Source organism: Barbus barbus (assembly GCF_936440315.1).
Source record: "Barbus barbus genome assembly, chromosome: 21".
NCBI classification, from domain to species: domain Eukaryota; kingdom Metazoa; phylum Chordata; class Actinopteri; order Cypriniformes; family Cyprinidae; genus Barbus; species Barbus barbus.
Window position 1 is genome coordinate 27,706,818 of NC_136749.1, and position 18,361 is coordinate 27,725,178.

General features: G+C 35.5%; 1 protein-coding gene across 2 annotated transcripts in view; it reads right to left on the minus strand.

Moving 5' to 3' along the window:
• LOC306887933 (raftlin-like) overlaps positions 1-18,361 on the minus strand; it is an 84,953-nt gene that overhangs the window by 14,606 nt on the left and 51,986 nt on the right. For both annotated transcript variants that reach the window (XM_079445983.1, XM_079445984.1), the window contains exons 6-7: positions 12,050-12,253; positions 6,159-6,274 (exon numbers count right to left, since the gene is read on the minus strand). In XM_079445983.1, the coding sequence (XP_079302109.1) occupies positions 6,159-6,274; positions 12,050-12,253 (320 nt within the window). The remainder of the gene's footprint in view (positions 1-6,158; positions 6,275-12,049; positions 12,254-18,361) is intronic.

The window sequence follows — 18,361 nt, forward strand, 5'->3', positions numbered from 1 at the left end:
CCCAGGGTCGGCATATCTGTCCTGGATGTTCAGCTGCCGCTGATATATATATATCCTCACGGCCTGACAGCAACCGTCTGTCTAGCATTGAAATCACACACACATCATAAACTTACTATAAACTCAGTTCACTGGAAATAGACTAATGAAAGATTTAAAAAGCATGATATTTTTTTGGTTTCAGAGTCGTGTAGTTCAGCCACATTCAGACAGACAAAGAAAAGTGTTCTTTGAAACGGCAGGTCGCATGTTTTTCTCACCTCCACAGGAGCCATAAAGGTTACATTGCCAAAGGACGTGTTTTAATGGTCTATCTTCAGTCTAGATATCACACCGCTCCAGAGACTGCACTGACCTTCAAACTTTACCTTATACTCTAACTACATACTAAATATATATCACCTGAGGAAAATTATATTGCTCAGAGGTTGCTCAGACAACTTAAGTTTAAGACATCTTTGAGCTCTTTTATGAAACTCCAGGCTTTTTCTCATGCACAACTAAACTTCGTTATTAGCATCCTGATGCAACCATGTTATAGTAATCTAATTTGAGCTCTAATTGGGTTTCTGGTAACTTTTTAAAACATTTATGCAACGGTTAACTTGTTAACTTATTCTACTTTGTTAGATCTCTCTCATCATGGGCCAGTGAGAAAAAAAGTAGTTTTTCGCCTTGCTCCTGTCCTTTATAGCTGAATAAATCCAATCCGAGCAGCAGAAGAACTGCTTTCAAGAAAACAGATCCGGGTAAAAGTGATTAGAGTTTAGACTGTATAGACGTCGCCATGCTTCAAAACATGCGAGAAGAATCTGAGGCTGCTGTAGTTACGCAAGACATGAATCATTTGTAAGGGAAAGAAATCCTGAGAGCTAGATGGGAAAACCATAACAAGAGCGGACTAAATTTCACATTGCGTCTTTAGATGCCACGGGCGAGGGATTGGTTTTAGCAGTCGGTGGACTTGTTCCAGATGTCCCCGGGCCTTGGTCTGTCTGCGTTTACTCACAGAATCTTCCTAAAATAGGACGCAGGGTTAAAGCTTTGCGGTAACCATTTTCATATTCATGTTAATCATTCCAATTTCCTTTTCTCTTAGTGACCAGACATGATTGTCACCACCTGTGGTTGCTAGGCCATTACAATGTCAGCATGACACATCTGAAAAACACTGGAAAAATACAATTTAGCCCATTTTTTCATCTCCGTTTCTGCCTCAAAGGGCTTAATCTATAAATTAAATATGTATGTGTGTTGTGCATTTGTGTGTGTGTTTTCATGTATATACAAACACACACACACACACACACAACTTGTATATAATAAGTAATGTGTATATGTATGTGCGTGTGTAATGTATATATATATATATTTATATATATTAGTGCTGTCAATTGATTAAAAAAAATTACTAATTAATCGCAAATTTTTCTGAAATGAATCCCACCTAACATTAAAATTTTTAAATATACTTTTACATAGCAATAATTTCACATTCAATCAAACAACATAAAGACAGTATATTTTTAAATATTTGTTTAATGGCATCTTTATTTTTATGACTGAAGGTCAGTATCAATGAACCCAATACTACTGATTTCTCTACAAAATTGCCCCCCCCTCCATATTTAACCATTGACTATAGCCATTCAACATTACAATATAATTGAGAGCTATCAATTTGAACATTTATTAGACTTAAAAAAAAAAAAATTATAATTTAAGTGAACTTAAAACAATCTTCACATAAACCCATTATAATAAATGTCATATTACACGCGCCCTTCATCACAAAAACAGAAATTGAAATTGAAGTTATCAAACACTAAATTCTAAATTAAATATAGATGAATCCTTAAATCTATAAAATATATTTTTTCCTCTTTTTTTTCTTTGTCCTTTGATTAATAGACACCATAGCAGCTGGTTATTAGGCTCTTTTGGCTGTTATTTCTTTAAGAGCTGCCGCTGAACATGACGGGAATCTGACACGCATCGTATTTTCTCTCAACCCTTTCTACCTTTTCTGACAGGTCTTAAAGTCTACTAATGAGCTGATGAGCTGATTTGAGTGTGTTAGATGAGGGAGACAGAGCTGGCCTGCTCCAGGACAGTTTTGAAAATCATTTCAGAGCCATGTCCTTAAATGTGACTCAAATAAAATATATTACATGCATGCATAGTTTTAAGGCAGCTTTAATCGGCTTTTTGGTAACACTTTGACTTAACTGACTACGTCATTGCATGCACATAGTTTATTTGGCACTTTGATATGAAATGATACAGGCTATGCGCGTGCCGGCACCTTTGTGCGTGCAGTTGAAGAGTGCGCGCTCCGAGCACAGTATTTTTCATGAGCTGAACTCAAAGATCTAACTTTTTCTATGTACACAAAAGGCCTATTTCTCTCAAATATTGTTCACAAATCTGTCTAAATCTGTGTTAGCGAGCACTTCCCCGTTGCCGAGATAATCCATCCACCTCACAGGTGTGGCATATCAAGATGCTGATTGACTGCAGTTCGTCCTCTTAACCTACTTGAAGAGGAGTGGACAACCTGATCAACTCTATGCAAAGGAGATGTGTTGCACTGCGTGAAGAAAATGGTGGTCACACCAGATACTGACTGGTTTTCGGAAAGCCCCCCCCCCCTCCCCCCGGACCCCCCGAATACAGTAAAACTGCACATTTTAGAGTGGCCTTTTATTGTGGCCAGCCTAAGGCACACCTGTGCAATAATCATGCTGTCTAATCAGCATCTTGATATGCCACACCTATGAGGTGGGTGGATTATCTCGGCAAAGGAGAAGTGCTCACTAACACAGATTTAGACAGATTTGTGAACAATATTTGAGAGAAATAGGCCTTTTGTGTGCATAGAAAAAGTCTTAGATCTTTGAGTTCAGCTCATGAAAAATGGGGGCAAAAACAAAAGTGTTGCGTTTATAATTTTGTTCAGTGTATCCATCCATCCATCCATCCATCCATCCATCCATCCATCTATATTTAAATTATATTGGTTATATTGGTTTATTTCTCATAATTTATTTTATATATTACCTTTTTATAGATTACCTTTCTGAAGTTTTTTGTGCATGGCCATTTCTATCCGAGAGTGTAAAAAGATCATTTATTTATTGTACTTTAAAAAATAAATGCAATATATTTCTTGTAATTTCAATCTCACTTGATATCTTTCTAACTGTATTTCTTATTTTAAACTTTCTCTCATCATTACATTTTACGGTTAACACTTTATTTTAAAGTCTCTTAACTAGTTGCTTATTAGATTGCATATTACTATAATATTAGCCATTTATTAGTAGTAATTAAACATGCCTTATTCTACATCCCTAATCCTACCCAATACCTAAACTTGACATCTACCTTACTAACTATTAATAAGCAGTAAATTAGGAATTTACTGAGGGAAAAGTCATAGTTAATGGTGAATTAGTGTTCCCTATTCTAAAGTGTTACCCATTTTACTTTATAGGTGACTATATTGTTTTGTTATTTTAATTATACAGATACTTTTTAAATTATAATTATTTCTTGTATTTTTACATTATGTCTCAGAGTGGTGACTTTTGAGGCAGTTAGCTTTCAAAACATTTTTTATGCAAGGCTTTTCCATCTGAGAAAATAGATTTGATTTTATGACTTTATATCTTTCAGTTGCACCTTTTATTTTTCATAATTGTGGCTGTATTTCCTATTTTAATAAGTCATCGTTACCTGTTTTATTTTATAGATATCCATACGTTCGAGTGTTGCGACTGCACTGCAGTTTTCTGAAGTCTGCTGCTCTCCTTTGGAGAGAGCTCACTGCGACTCTGATAAAAGGCTGTTAAGGCAATTTCCTTCTCAGTGGATCAAAACTAATAAGTGTTGCTGTGAGTAAATCTTCAAGGATTATTCCTCAAGGAAATCTAAAATGAAAAACATTTTTTTGTGGTTGTGTTCCAGGAGCTGAGCTCTAGCGACAGAGCGACCTCATTGCATTACATGTCCAAGGTTACTCTGCCTATTGATTTTCCTTTACGACAAGAATAGAGTCCTCGCTCAATTTGACTCGTATTGAACAAACATGGCTCAGTTACTCCGTACAAGTGCTTTGGAGATTTATGCATGCGATTAAAAATTTAATTAAAGGTATAATAATAAATTATATTAAATATATAATCAAATAGTTATTGTTTTTATTTATTTATTTATTTATTTCCTTTTGAATGTATTCATTAATGTAGTTGTTTTTATGTATACATTATATTGTGTGAAATTAAGTAAATTCAAAAATACTGGATTTATTAACTAACAATTTATTATGCAACTAAAATCAACTTGTATAAACATTGTTATGCATTGTTACGTAGAAATAATATAAAAAAGCAAAAAACAAAAATTCAAAATCTAAATGGTAGAATATTGTTATTGTAGGCCATTTAATTTAATAACTAAATAAATAAATTAATATATTGAATGATATCATAAATTTTTATTTGTTGCGCTACATTAAAAAAGCATTTCTCAGAATACCATCGAGTGAATGAGTAATGTGCAGTGATTGTCTGATGCTATTATAGAAACATGATTCACGAGACGTTTGAAATAAACATGCAGGCTCATTGAAGACAGAAATATCACTGACAGAAAATGAGACAGTGATTGATGGGCCGACGGCAGACAGTGAGTCAGACAGCAGCTGAACATATCAATTCAAAATGTCTTACTGCATTAGTGAGAATACGCTTCTGTCCAACGAATCTATATGATACTGATGTCTGGCATATACATCAACACGCCCTAACACAATAGTAATACTGAATACCATTCACAAAATCTTAAATTACAACCGTGTTGAATGCTGGGAGATGTGGAGCAGATTTAGATTTGAATGCAGCTCATCAGGCCGATTGGCACTAAATAATGCTGGGCAGAAACAGAGTGTCCTTACCCTCCACAACAGAAACACCGTCATGGCTGAGTAGAAGAGAGCGAACTAAAGACAGAACAGCAGAGAGCGATTGAGAGCTGCAGGATTATAAAATAAAGCTCAAAACTCGATTACGCTGATAGCATCAGTACACAGTGCTGCTAACTAACACAACACTGCTCACTCCTCACACACACCTAGCCCAAATAAGGTCAAGCAAGACCAGCTTGAGAAGAATCAATGGTGAACTGGCACTATATCTGATTTCAGCAAGCATGGCTAAGACTCTGAGCAGCAGGACCCATTACTGTCACTCAAATGGGGGGTTCCTGCTTTTTTTCTGTGTTTCATGCTGCGCCTCTAGATTTTTTTCCAGTTTTTCCCTAATTTAATGCTTTTTGGAAGTTTGTGCAACAAATTAAAGGTATAGTTCACCCAAAAATCTTTCACCTTGCTGAAAATGTCCTCACCCTCAGGCCATTGAAGATGTAGATGAGTTTGTGTCTTCATCAGAATAGATTTTGAGAATTTTGCATTGCATCACTTGCTCACCAGTGGATCTTCTCCATTATCTCTTCATGCACTTTCTTCAGTGTAAAAGACCACAAATCCACTCATATTTGTTTAGAACTATTTTGGACTGTTTTTGCTTGTAAACAGAGCAAATCTGTGCATATTCTTTTGCCAAATCAGACAAGACAACTTTTTTTCACTGGAGAAAGCAATGTTTTTGCTCATATTTTAGCCAGAAGCAACAGTTTAAATTAAAACGTCTTTTTTTTTGCAAACACATCTTTTCACTTCATAAGGTAATTGATAAACTGGAGTGGTGTGGATTATTGTGATGTTTTTATCAGCTGTTTGGACTCTCATTCTGATGGCACCCATTCACTGCAGAGGATCCACTGGTGAGCAAGTGATGGAATGCTACATTTTTCCAAATCTGATGAAATAACAAACTCATCTACATATTGGATGGCCTGAGGGTGAGTAAAAGTTCAGCAAATTTAATAAATTCTAATAAATTTCACAAATAATTACGATGAAACGAAAATAAATGCATTGAAATAAGAAATTCTGAAGTAGAAAGGTTAAAATAGTATTTCTTGTAAAACATACTCCAATAACCTTATACTCTGAATGATCATTTTTACAGTGTACAGTTAAATATGACAATAGTACTTTGAAGAACAGAATGCAAACGTGTTTGAGTGTAACTCACATCAACGATTGTCCATTGTTCCACCACTATAGCGTCGTACGCAGCGGCGGCATTGGTGTCGCTCTCCACCCCCTCCTGGAACACAAACACGCTGTCCACAGTCTTGTTGAGAACATCTGTAAGGAACAGAGTAGAAATCAGGCAGTGTTCTGGGTTTAATATGATGGGTATAGAATATCAGTTGGGTCCAGTGCTGTTTAGACTCCAGTGTTCATTTTAATGTCGTCTATTGTCTTTGTTTAGAATAAGGAAACAGTGTTGTTACTGTTGACTGAAGCTATTGTAATAAATATTACAAAAACTGAGAAACCTTAAACAAAAATTAGAAATGTTGCATTGCACTAACTGAAATAAAACAAGTACTATATTTACTAAAACTGAAATAAATATAAATTAAATATATATATATATATAATCATAAAAATGACAAAAGCATGTATCAAAATTACTAAAACTTATTATAAATAAAAATGTAAAATATAAAAATTAAAGCTAATTAAAAATATAAATAATATTAGACTATATAAATAAAAGTCATAAAAGTAACCATACTGGTTTGGAATGACATGAGTGTGAGTAAATGATTTTTGGGTGAACTTAAATACTAAAAATTTCAATTACAGTCATAGTTACAATAGAAGTACACAGTGGCAAGATGTTAAAATAATGTTTCAAGAGTATAGGCAACACAACGTAAACATTACAATACCTACTGATTTCAATATCATGACCAAATAAGGCTGGTATAGCTTATACAACTGTAATAATTTTGCATAATATTTGCAAGGAAAAAAAATTGACAATAATCTCTGTAAAGCACAGGAAGAAAAGGGACGTTAACCATAGCGGAAATTCTAGGTGATAAAAATATAACTAGAGAAGAGAGTATGTGCGGATGAGGAAGTCATTTGAAATATTTCAAAGAAAAGAAAGAGTGACAGCAACAAGACTAATGAATGACCAGCCTAATTAGCCAACATTTCCGGTGAAATAAATAAAGCTCTTTCTAATGCAAGAGCCGTACACATTTTAATGGCCTGATGTCGCTGCCGCCCCATGCGGTTCCTGCGTTTGGCCCTGTTTTAGACTGATCTTTATATATGGCTGGATAATAAGCTCTGCTGAGTATTGAAGACGAGCACAGGGGCGTCTGGGAACCGGCTCACATCCCGTGTTATTTCTGCTCGGTGTCCTCTCATGGCCCAAGAGCTTCCTTATTAGCCTTCCTCCATTTACACACTAATACTGTTTGCGCTGCCCCTGTCTGCTCTGGGAGACACTCCAGATTACATTATAGGGGGTCTGAGGGATGGGCGACCGTGGGCCGGCCCCGCTGGGAAGGGGTTTTTCTCGGGAAAGGGAGGGGCCCAATGTCTGTCGCTTGCATCCTTCCATCAAAAAAACCTATTTAAGGCTGCACTTACTCAATTGAAGGCATCTCACCGGCCTTTCAAACAGAGCCATTGTTCTGGCCACCTTGCATCAGATGTTCCCACTCGGGATCATAATTGGAAAAGTCCACTCGGTAGATTGCCTCAGCTGTCAAGCCAGTCTGGACGGACAGCGATGTCTCACGTGAGCGACCCCGACAGGGAGATGCGCCAAACGTGGGCTCAATAAGCCATCAGGTCTGCGAGAGGTCCGTTTATGGAGATTGACGGCAGAGAGATTGTGCGTTTGATGGAGTGAGACTGCCGGAGTATGTGGAGTTAGTCTGGACAGGTCATGGTGACTGATAGCATTCAGGTTTAAGTATGTGCCTGGGAGAGCTGCTAATGCTCAAGACAGCTTATGTATATTTTACAACGCGGGGCAGAAATGGGCTGAGACAGATTAAGGGTGGAGGATGTGAACATATTAAATGTCAATCACTTGAGCAGACAAACTACTTCAGAGAAGCTTCTTCAGAGAATCTATCTATCGTGTTGTCTATCGTTCTATCCTTCGGTCTATCGTTCTATCTATGGTACTGTCTATCGTTCGCTAGTGATATGTTCCATCCATCCATCCATCCATTGTTCTTTTGTTCATTCTATCTATCTATCTATCTATCTATCTATCTATCTATCTATCTATCTATCTATCTATCTATCTATCTATCTATCTATCTATCTATCTATCTATCTATCTATCTATCTATCTATCTATCTTCTGTCTGTCTGTCTGTCTATCATTTTTTGTGCTGTCTATTGTTCTGTTGTTCTATCTATCGGCCTGTTTTCTATCCATCCATCCATCATCTATCATTCTATCGTTCTATCTATCGTTCTAATGTTCTATCTTGATCTATCGATCTATCTGTTGATCTGTCCTTCTATCTATTCATTTGAATTCTACTTCCTTACATTCAAATGAACTGGAATTCTGCATCCTGTTTGTAGCCTTATTTCAAATTCAGGATCTAAATTGGAATATCAAAAGCATTCTCAATTCCATTTTGAATGGCGCTGATTTTGAGAATGAGACTGAACACTCAGAAGAGGAGTGGCATCCGTATTTAGCTGCAATGTGAATGCGCTCCATATCAGGTACATGTATTAAGAAACTAAATAGGATAAATTTGGATTTCATGTTGACTTTAACATTTAAAACAATGGCGCTCTTCACTTTAATGCCGTGAATAGGTGTGTCTGTCATTCTCTCTCCCTCATGGACCTGTTCAAATGCTTCCATTCATACTCTGATTCTTTTGTGCATCAGGAAAACGACAGTGGAGGTATCTCCAAAATCCCTTTCATAGCGAGATAATACCTTATTGGAAATTCATACGCTGAATATCTGTGCCTTCGTGCATCTGAATATAGGCAGAACAGCATGAATAGTCAGGCGCATGAATGTGTCGCAGCTGCGGGTGCATATTCTTTTTTCTGAGGAGGGGGAAATTCGCACTGGAGCAAAAGTCAGACAAAAGAAACCTTTTAGTCAACATTGTTGGCGTCTATTCAGCAGGAGCTAAACCTGGAACGGCGATGAGCCTGTGGCCCACCGTGTTGCTCTCCTGTGGAGCGTATGAATCTTTAATTGCGGACTCATAACGGTGGCGTTGAGCTGAAAAATTCAATCCTGGCCTGATGGGCGGCACTGGCACGCCACACCCATCGCATTAAAACCCGACTCCTGCCTCCCACCTTCTCTCACCATGGAAACCCATCTCTAAGGGCGAGAGAGGCGAAAGGAAAGCTTCCTTATAAAGGACATTCTCCTGGACAACTTCAATGTCAGTGAAGCAAAGCTAGACGAGGGCACAGGCGAGGTGCACAAGTAAATCAGTGGAGCAGAACGCCACACCAACAGCATCGACAAAGAGCAGAATCCATCAGGAGACTTTAAGCCGCCACAAAACCCCCTTCCACCCCTGGACCGGTGGATAAACTCATATCAAATCCACCTGGAGGGCAGTTTCTGAAGATGGAGGAGGAGGAGGCCGTGCCACCGCTGATCTCCTAAGACTATCATTTTGATCTACTATCAAATAGGACCACAAATCTCACAAACCCTGTCAAGAACATGTCCAGGTCATATTTCACCTCCAAAATCAATAGAAAGAAATACTTTTTCAACGACACGATGCCTACAGTATTTCAGAATCATTCAGTAGTTTACATTTGACAAATATAATAATAAATAGTAAAATATTATTGAACTAACAGAAATGGAAATTTGGGGGAGAAATTTGCACAATGCAATGCAAAAATGCAAGAAATTAGCAAAATGCAATTACAGTCTTAAAATGAGCTTAATTATTTTTATGCACAAAATCATTGGTGCAAATACAGTACTTTGTGAAGGAAAGCATTGCTATTACTCTTGAATGGTTCGTGGCATGAATATGACTGATACCTCTTGTGCAGTATGTTGTGCTTCTTCCTGATGGACAAAGTAACCTGCCAGAACAATCCAGCATCAAAGCCATGGGATTTGCAACCACCGCTCACATTTTTAAATTATTATTATTATTATTATTTCTTGTTGATTTTGGGGTTAAACGTGACCTCGGCATGTTTTGGAGAGATTCACCCAGAGAATCTGTCTGTGATGGGCTTGGCGTTATCTGTGTGCGCGTCCCTCCTCACATATTCCGGACGTGTTGATGTTTACAGCGAGAAGACACTGTGGGAGTGCATCACCATGGAGTTCTCAATATGCATTCGCAGACCAGACTCAAAGAGGAGCTAAATTTGGAGAGATCTGGCCCATGTGCTCACAGGCCCGATAATGAATGCGTCTCCAGCCTTTCATGTAATCAGACACTTATGAAAAGTCTACATGCTGGCGGTGCTTTGATATCACATTGTTCCCAGACTCCACGGGGCTCTGCCAGCACCTCGCCGTCCTCCTGCTTTAACATGGCCCTCACTTCCTGTTGTTTTTCTTTCACACGTGTGGTTGACATGAACACCATCATTTGTCTCGACTCATGAAACATATTGTGTTCTACTTCCCATTTTTATTTAGTGATGCTTGGTAAGGTTATATATTCAACTTTTATTTTATTTTTAAGAAAAATATTTGTAAAGTCAATTTCGTATTTAATATCCCATATATTTTTTTTTTATTGTATGTTTTTTAACATCTTTTTATTAGTGGTCTTTGTAAAAAAAAAAAAAAAAAAACGTAATGCAAACGTAGTGCAAATATTTTATGCACTGTTGTAATATTTATCAATATTTGAATTTTATTTTTTATATTGTATCAGTTAATGTTTTAGTAAATTTGTTATGTGATTTTGCATCGGTATTATTGCTCATAGTCACGGTTAGTATTAGAAGTGTATTAGATGTGATTGCTGGTCCTGCATTGTCTTAAGGACATGAATAATGTCTCAAGTCGTGTGATTTGCTAAATAGATGTGTGCTTTTATAGTTTCAGACTTGTGATTTTTGCCTGGTTAGCAATAATCAGGCAATTTGCATTGAATGAGCAACTCAGAATGGAGACTTTTGCTTGTATGCAACCAGAACACCACAGCTTTGTGGCATTGAGTTTTGTATAGAAGATATAAGAATCAAATTAATTTCTGCTTTTGCTCAGTAAATACCTCAGGATGACTTCCCTCGGTAAAACTTCACAGAACTTGGCAGGGGTTTACTGACTGTACAGGGGAGTCATTAAAGAAAATTAATTAACTAATAAGAGGCTTGGGTTTTGCGTCATTGCAACCACTGCACACTTTCTCTTGCCACATCATTACCACTTGAAGACTCAGAAAGCTCTAAATTATGACAAATACCCTCCTCTCCCCATGTCCCCGATGTTATAACCCAGCCGCAAAACAGCCTCTATTTGTTTAGCCATCAAAGAGCGAAGCGAAACTCAAACCATCGGTGCATTTCCCTCGGTGCTAGAAGATCCACAGTGCAGATCTCTACTGCGCTTTCTGAAAACGCTTTCAGCCCACTCAAGTGAGCCAAACCCACAAGGTATTTTAATAGCATGATTAATTAATGAGGCAGAAAATAAAATATGGCACATTAGTATATCAAGCTAATCAATTTTCCAAAAAATGCTCATCCATTTATTAGAAGATGCATTTAATTCAATTATTTATCACCTATAGGATGAACACATATTAATATTAATAATATCATAACCCTTATTTATAACCCCTATAAAATTACAATGGTATTACCATAGAAATGTATAATAGAAAAATAAAGCGTGTTTGTTTTACCATGTAGTATTTTTTTTATTAATTTATTTGTATGTATGCAATTGTATTTTATGTATTTATTTGGTCAAGGTTGTATTATGTATGTATCTCATTTTGGAGATTACTGATTCATTTAGTGTATTACACTTTTTAATATATTATATACATATATATATAATATAGTGTGATGAAATGTTCGTGCCTGATTGTTTGAGATTCAGAAGTATCAGCACTAACTCACCGTTGTCACTGGCCAGCTGAAAGTATCCGTCCACTAGTGAAGCTCCGTTGTTGAAGTGTTGAGTCATGTGATCGAGCCAGTTGGCCTCCATAGTGCAGATGCCCTCGCCCTGCGGCTGCACTCGCAGAGGCACTTTAACTGTGTAGTACTTCAGCTGACCCTCACGCCGACCCGGGTAGTTAAACAATCCAAAGAGCTCGGCTCCTGTGCACATGATAAACACTGATTTGAATTAAATACACAATAGTTACTCCCCAATTAAATACATTGTAACGGTAGAGGAAGTTGTAATGAACATTGTATTAAAACACAGACCGACAATGATTGCTATAATGATGAATGAAGACATAATGATATCATAATTATTGAAAATATTTTTTATGTATTTGTTGTAAATATTTTTCATCTCTATTATGTTTATATACTTTGTGTGTGTGTGTGTGTGTGTGTGTATACATATATAAATATATATATATATATATATATATATATATATTAGTATTTAAAATAGATATTTTTATTTAAAGTAATAGCACAAATTAAAACCATAAAAAACATGTTCGTTATTTTGTAGATAAAAAAACCCTTTTCATTTTAGGCAGCATTTTAATTTAGTTTAACTTGATATAAAAAATAAATTAATAAATAAAACTGAAAATTAATAAAAAAAAATAAAAAAAACTATATAGACAAAAACTACTAAAAATGACAAAAGCAAAAACAGTACAAAGTAGCTTTTAATTTAAAAAACTTTAAAATTAAAATAAAATAGAAAAATGAAAACCGATTCAAAATATTAATACAAATTAATAATACAATAAAATAATAATAGAAATAATGAAATATTATTACAAAAAAATTATAATACAGTAGTCTATCTGTCTATCTAGATATAAATATATAGATTTAAATATTATATCTATATATAGATATAATATTCATGTATTATAAAATACATGAATAACACTGTTTAAAAATTACATTTTCATTTGATTTAGTGGACCGTGGGTAAATATTTAGTCTGAGACTGAGACTAAACCTGTAATAACCATCTTAACCAGAGACTAAACCAGTATTAACCAACCTTCATAACCCAAACTCAGACTGGTCTTGTCAGCATGGTTATGAGATTTGTTTCGTTGTGAACTGCGTGTTCCTTCGCTGTGGTCCTTCACACTTAATTAATTAGCTTGTAGATGGGCTTAACAACTAATTAGCTGGCGTCCAGGTCTAGCGGAGGTGAGTAATTAAGGAAATTAGGTGATGTAGTGGCAATCTGGAAGGAGTATTTAGGATCATCGTTTCTCACTAGACCAGCCTCACTTGAGAGAACTGACCATTCGTTCTTCTCAATGAGATTACGTTTGGCTGGAAAACAAACCACTGTTTACATCTGCCACAAAGAGAAAGAGAGCAGACCTAATGGATTACCATAGTCTAAGATGAATTTGTTTGTGTGCCTGCTTTACCCAGTAAAACCTCCCTATTTTCAGACCTATATTAGAACTAATGGGAAATTGACCGAAAAGATAAATATGGATGCACTTTTGTTCTGGCAGCGATCATTTAGATAGCCGCTGACTGCATTGAGTCATTAACCGCCTCTGACAGGACCAAGAGAAGCCAATGAGAGAGAGTCATCTGAACGGCTTGCATTTACAGCACAAATCTCAGCAAGAATGAATCATTAATTGTTGTTTTACTTCAACTTCAGTACAACAGGTTCCTCCTATAAACCCATTTCCTGCAACATTCACAGTACATGTGCATCACTTTATTACAGGCTGATTTTTATTTGATTTCTGCCCTTTTTAGGAATAGGGGCCAGAGCGAGATGGAAATAAGGAGGATTTTCATCCACCACGTGAGGACTGCAGCTGAAAGTATGTGTACTTCTAGGCCCAAAAATCAAAAAAGGTAAAGTCAATTTATATTTTGAATGAAGAACCATTTATATATATATATATATATATATATACACGTATAATTTTTTTGTGTTGTTTTCATGACAATTCTGCACATGTCATTTTTATTACTCCAGTGCATAACATTAATTATTTACAACTATTATATATTTACATTGTGAAATATTTATAGATCACAATACAGGGGCGCGGGAACAGGTGGTGCTGAGGGTGCTGCAGCACCACCTGTTTTTTTTCTGTGGGCAACTGTATTTTTTTTCTTACAGTAAAAACAACTTAAAAATACGCCGTGTGATTTTTGCTCATAAAGGTAAGAGTAATATATCATTTGGAACTGTAAAGGGTCTACTTTTATTTGTGTGCATTCACAATATCAACATTGTGCTTTTATAAAATAGGAAAACAGAGAATGCGCTTTCTGCCGGTCTTGAACAAGAGCGCTTCAATGATGAACCGAAACTTGTCAACTCGGAACTGGCTCACAAAGGCTTTAAATTACTACTTTAAAAGAAATAATGAAAAGCAAAACAGAAACTCTTCATTAGCCTATGTAATCCGTTAAAATGCATATATTTCTCTCTGTGCGTCCAATGAGGAGATGGCGAGTCATTTTTTCCCCGTCACCGTCTAAAATATAAAAATAAGGGAAAGCCTAAAACAGGCCCGATTATAATTTGCGTTTTATTTTATAATTGTATTCAATAATAAAAAAATAGTATGTAATATTTGTCCTTGAAATATAAAGGATTTGCTGCGATGCAATTTTGTCTGACCGATAGCCCTATGTGAATTATTTATTTAAAAACAGCTTTAAAATGACTTTATTGCATTCCAGATGCTTTTACAGAACTTTTCACTATACATTTGAAGGGTTTTTAAGCTTGAATGTAAAACATTGTTATGAATTCATTGTAGCCTATTCCCATTTGTAAAATAGCTAATTGATGTCTAACAAGATCTCATGAAAGTGCGTAGGCTATAGCACGATTTTCTGTTTCTATTTGCCGTAATATTTATATGCTAGAAATTGACTATATTTACATGACAATAATATAAGTTATACATCACACATTTTGTTTATTTCACATTTCCATTCCATTCCAATTCTCCGAATTAATGCAAGTTTTAACTACAGAAAAAAAACTAAAACTAAAAAATACTCAAATGCAATAATTTAAATAAAACAAAAAATATAAGAATTTGATTTAAAAATTTTAAATAAATGAATAGCAATATTTTAAATAAAAAATATTTAAAGTAAATAGGAAATTCGTATATTTTTTTATTTTATTTAAATTATTGCATTACAGTATAGGTGTCATGCTTCGTCGGAGGAAGGGAACGAGGAGACAAGGAATTCTTCAGAAACGGTAAACTTTTAATTACCAACTGGAGCCGTGGAGCACAGGCTGTCTGACACTTTCAGACAGCACACAGAGGCAGGGAAACAGGGCTTATAAAGGACAGACTAAACTAGATAATCAACAACACACCTGTACTAATGAACTGATAACTAAAGGGAACGAGGACAGGAACACCAAATATGGGCACGAGAGGAGGGGAAACACCAGACACAGAGAGACAAAGTCTGACAATAGGCCTGTATTTTTTAATTTTTAGTATTTTGTGTTTCTTTTTATTTTTGTCTGTAGTTAAAACTTGCATTCATTTGGAGAATTTGAGAACTGAAATGTGAAAGAAACAAAATGTTTACGATGCAGTGACAGTGGATATGTTTTAGGTGAGATGTTTAGATGAAATCCACTTAAATATCAAAGCTGTATTTATTCATAGTTTTAAATAAAACTGGCTTTTTAAACACAAGCACCGTTTCTGTCCATGTAAAGTACTTTGCAATATGACTTAATAACTTGTATGTAATATGACATAATATGTAATATCATCATACATTTTATGTAATAATACAATAAAAAAACTGCTATCCATCAGTTTCATGGTTTATCAAATGCTAATACCTTCACTACCACAATAGTATTTTTTATAATAAGCGAAATCTAGTGTAAACAAAAGTAAATGAGTTGTAATGTGAGTAATTAAAAATATTTTTTTTGTCTATATTAAAGTTGCACATATTTAAATAAAACTGGCTGGTTGCAGCTCTAAATCCAGTTCATTAGACACAAAGTCATGCTCTCTACACATGAAAGTCACTGTCTCTGTGACATTCTCTAACTTCCAGAGGGTTTTGGTGAAGCGTGGGACGTTTAGTGGGGAATAAAGCACACAAACGACCCCGTCACAGGCCTCCAAGTTCTATGTGACTAACCCTTTTGACAAGGTCAAACACGCTGGATATCTGCAGTTAGCACTGCCAAGGAACATGACATATCATCAAGTGTTTGCCTAATCCGCATTTGAATTGCATCATATCAACACAAACACATCCCCACAAGTCCTGACCTCCGTCTTCACTGGAGCCGATAACTGTGGAAATATTCAGATGTGGATTGCATCCCACCGGCTGATTGCCAAAGTTACGGTTCAGATATAAATAGATGTTTTTTTGACTCAAAGGAGCAAATTCTCGAAGCACTTGAAGACTTTAGCATTGCTGTTGTGAATCGTGTGTTAAAACAATGCAGACAGTATTGAACGCGCTCCAAATAAACATTGCTATCAGTGGAACCAATTCATATTTAGTTAATTTCCTGGAAAATGTGTTACCTACAAGTGTTAGTGTTATTTTAGTAGCTTTGAGATGCTATTTTACTTTTTTATGAATAGTTTGAATTAACTAATCTCAAGAAGTAATCCCTTTATTTATTTATTTATTACATTTTGTGTGGATATTTTGTTCTATATTTGTGTATAATCATTACAGATTATCTTATTTATTTATATAGAAAAAACGGATCCAAGGCACTTCTTCTGGTTCCAAAATATTAAAAAGCCTTCATTCTTCAATCTAGAAACCCGGCCACTCTTTTATTTATTTATTTATTTTCTTTGCCATTTGAGTTGTGTTGGGAGAGGAATTAATAGTAAGAAAATTTCTTGTTTTGATTGAAAATATATATATATATATTTTTTTTTTAAATGAATTTTTATCTTTTATTTTTTTATTTTTAAAGTAATTTTGTTGTGTTTTTTTGGCAGTAGTATTTATTAAAAAAAATTGTAAATGTGATGTCTATACAGTTTTTATTCATTTATATTTAAGTTTTAATTTATATTTTAGTACATCAAGTTCTAAGCTGAAGTTTCATTTCAACTAAATTAATTAGTTGTTAGTTAATTTTTTTTTTCATTTTAACAGAATTAAAAAAAATATATTTTTATTACGTAATTTTTTTAATTTTAAGTAAATATTTTTTTTATTATTTCAAGTACTGAAAAATATTATGGTTTTAGTTTTAGTTGACTGTAATAATCCTGACCATTATACTGCAATGCATTTGTTTCTCTTTTTCTTTTATTTCAAATCTTTTGCATACAAATAAAAGATTTTTTCTTTAAATTCATTTTTAGAAATTCCTAAAGGAAACCATGGCTTAAGTTCTTTTCCACAATTTTAGGACTACAACCTGAATGACTTCTCATTGAAATAATGAGACAATTTGAATAGTCCTACAATAGACTTCATTTTCACAGTCTTATTCATATTGGTTTAAAATGCAACTTGCGAGATTAACCCAGAATATTGGCTTTACAGTATTCATTTTACTATGTAAAGCACTCTGAATTACTGCTGTGCATGAAATGAACTATACAAGTAATCTTTCCTTTCCTTTCTGAATGCAGGTTTCATGGCTTTCCAGTTGTGTGGCGGGATGTGAAAACCCTTTGACAAACCTGCACCTCATCTGAGCTCTGAGCATTTCACACTGCTGACCAGTGCCATTATGTTTTATAGATGTTCACCCGGAGCATTAGAGGGACTTGCGCAGGGAATGACTATATTTATCAGCAGTGGCGATAAGTCATAAAGATGCAGCGCTGTGCAAAGGACTCCTGGCAGCTGTCATTTTGTGGCTGAATGAGAAAAATTGGTGTAGCGTGAGGCCACCGGTGGCGACAGTAGCATACTTCCACGGCTGACGAAGTCACTTCCACATCCAGATGGAGACTGGGGCTGCCGGCACAGGACTCCCAGCATGCATCATTCACATGGTACGGCGATCTCTGCGCACAATGCCACAGTTTTTGCAAAAAAAAAAGGGTCCCTAGCTAATGTTGAGATTGAGGTTTGCCATCTGGTTACTGGCGGAAAAAGGGTGAACAAAGCCTAATCTAGCACCCGCTGTGTGGGTTTTTGTAAATGCCAAGTCTGCCCAATCCCATACGTCAAAGCATTGCTTAAACTATGTGACAATGCTTTTCTTCAGACAAAAACTACAAAATCAGCCCAGTGAGATGCTTTCACAGT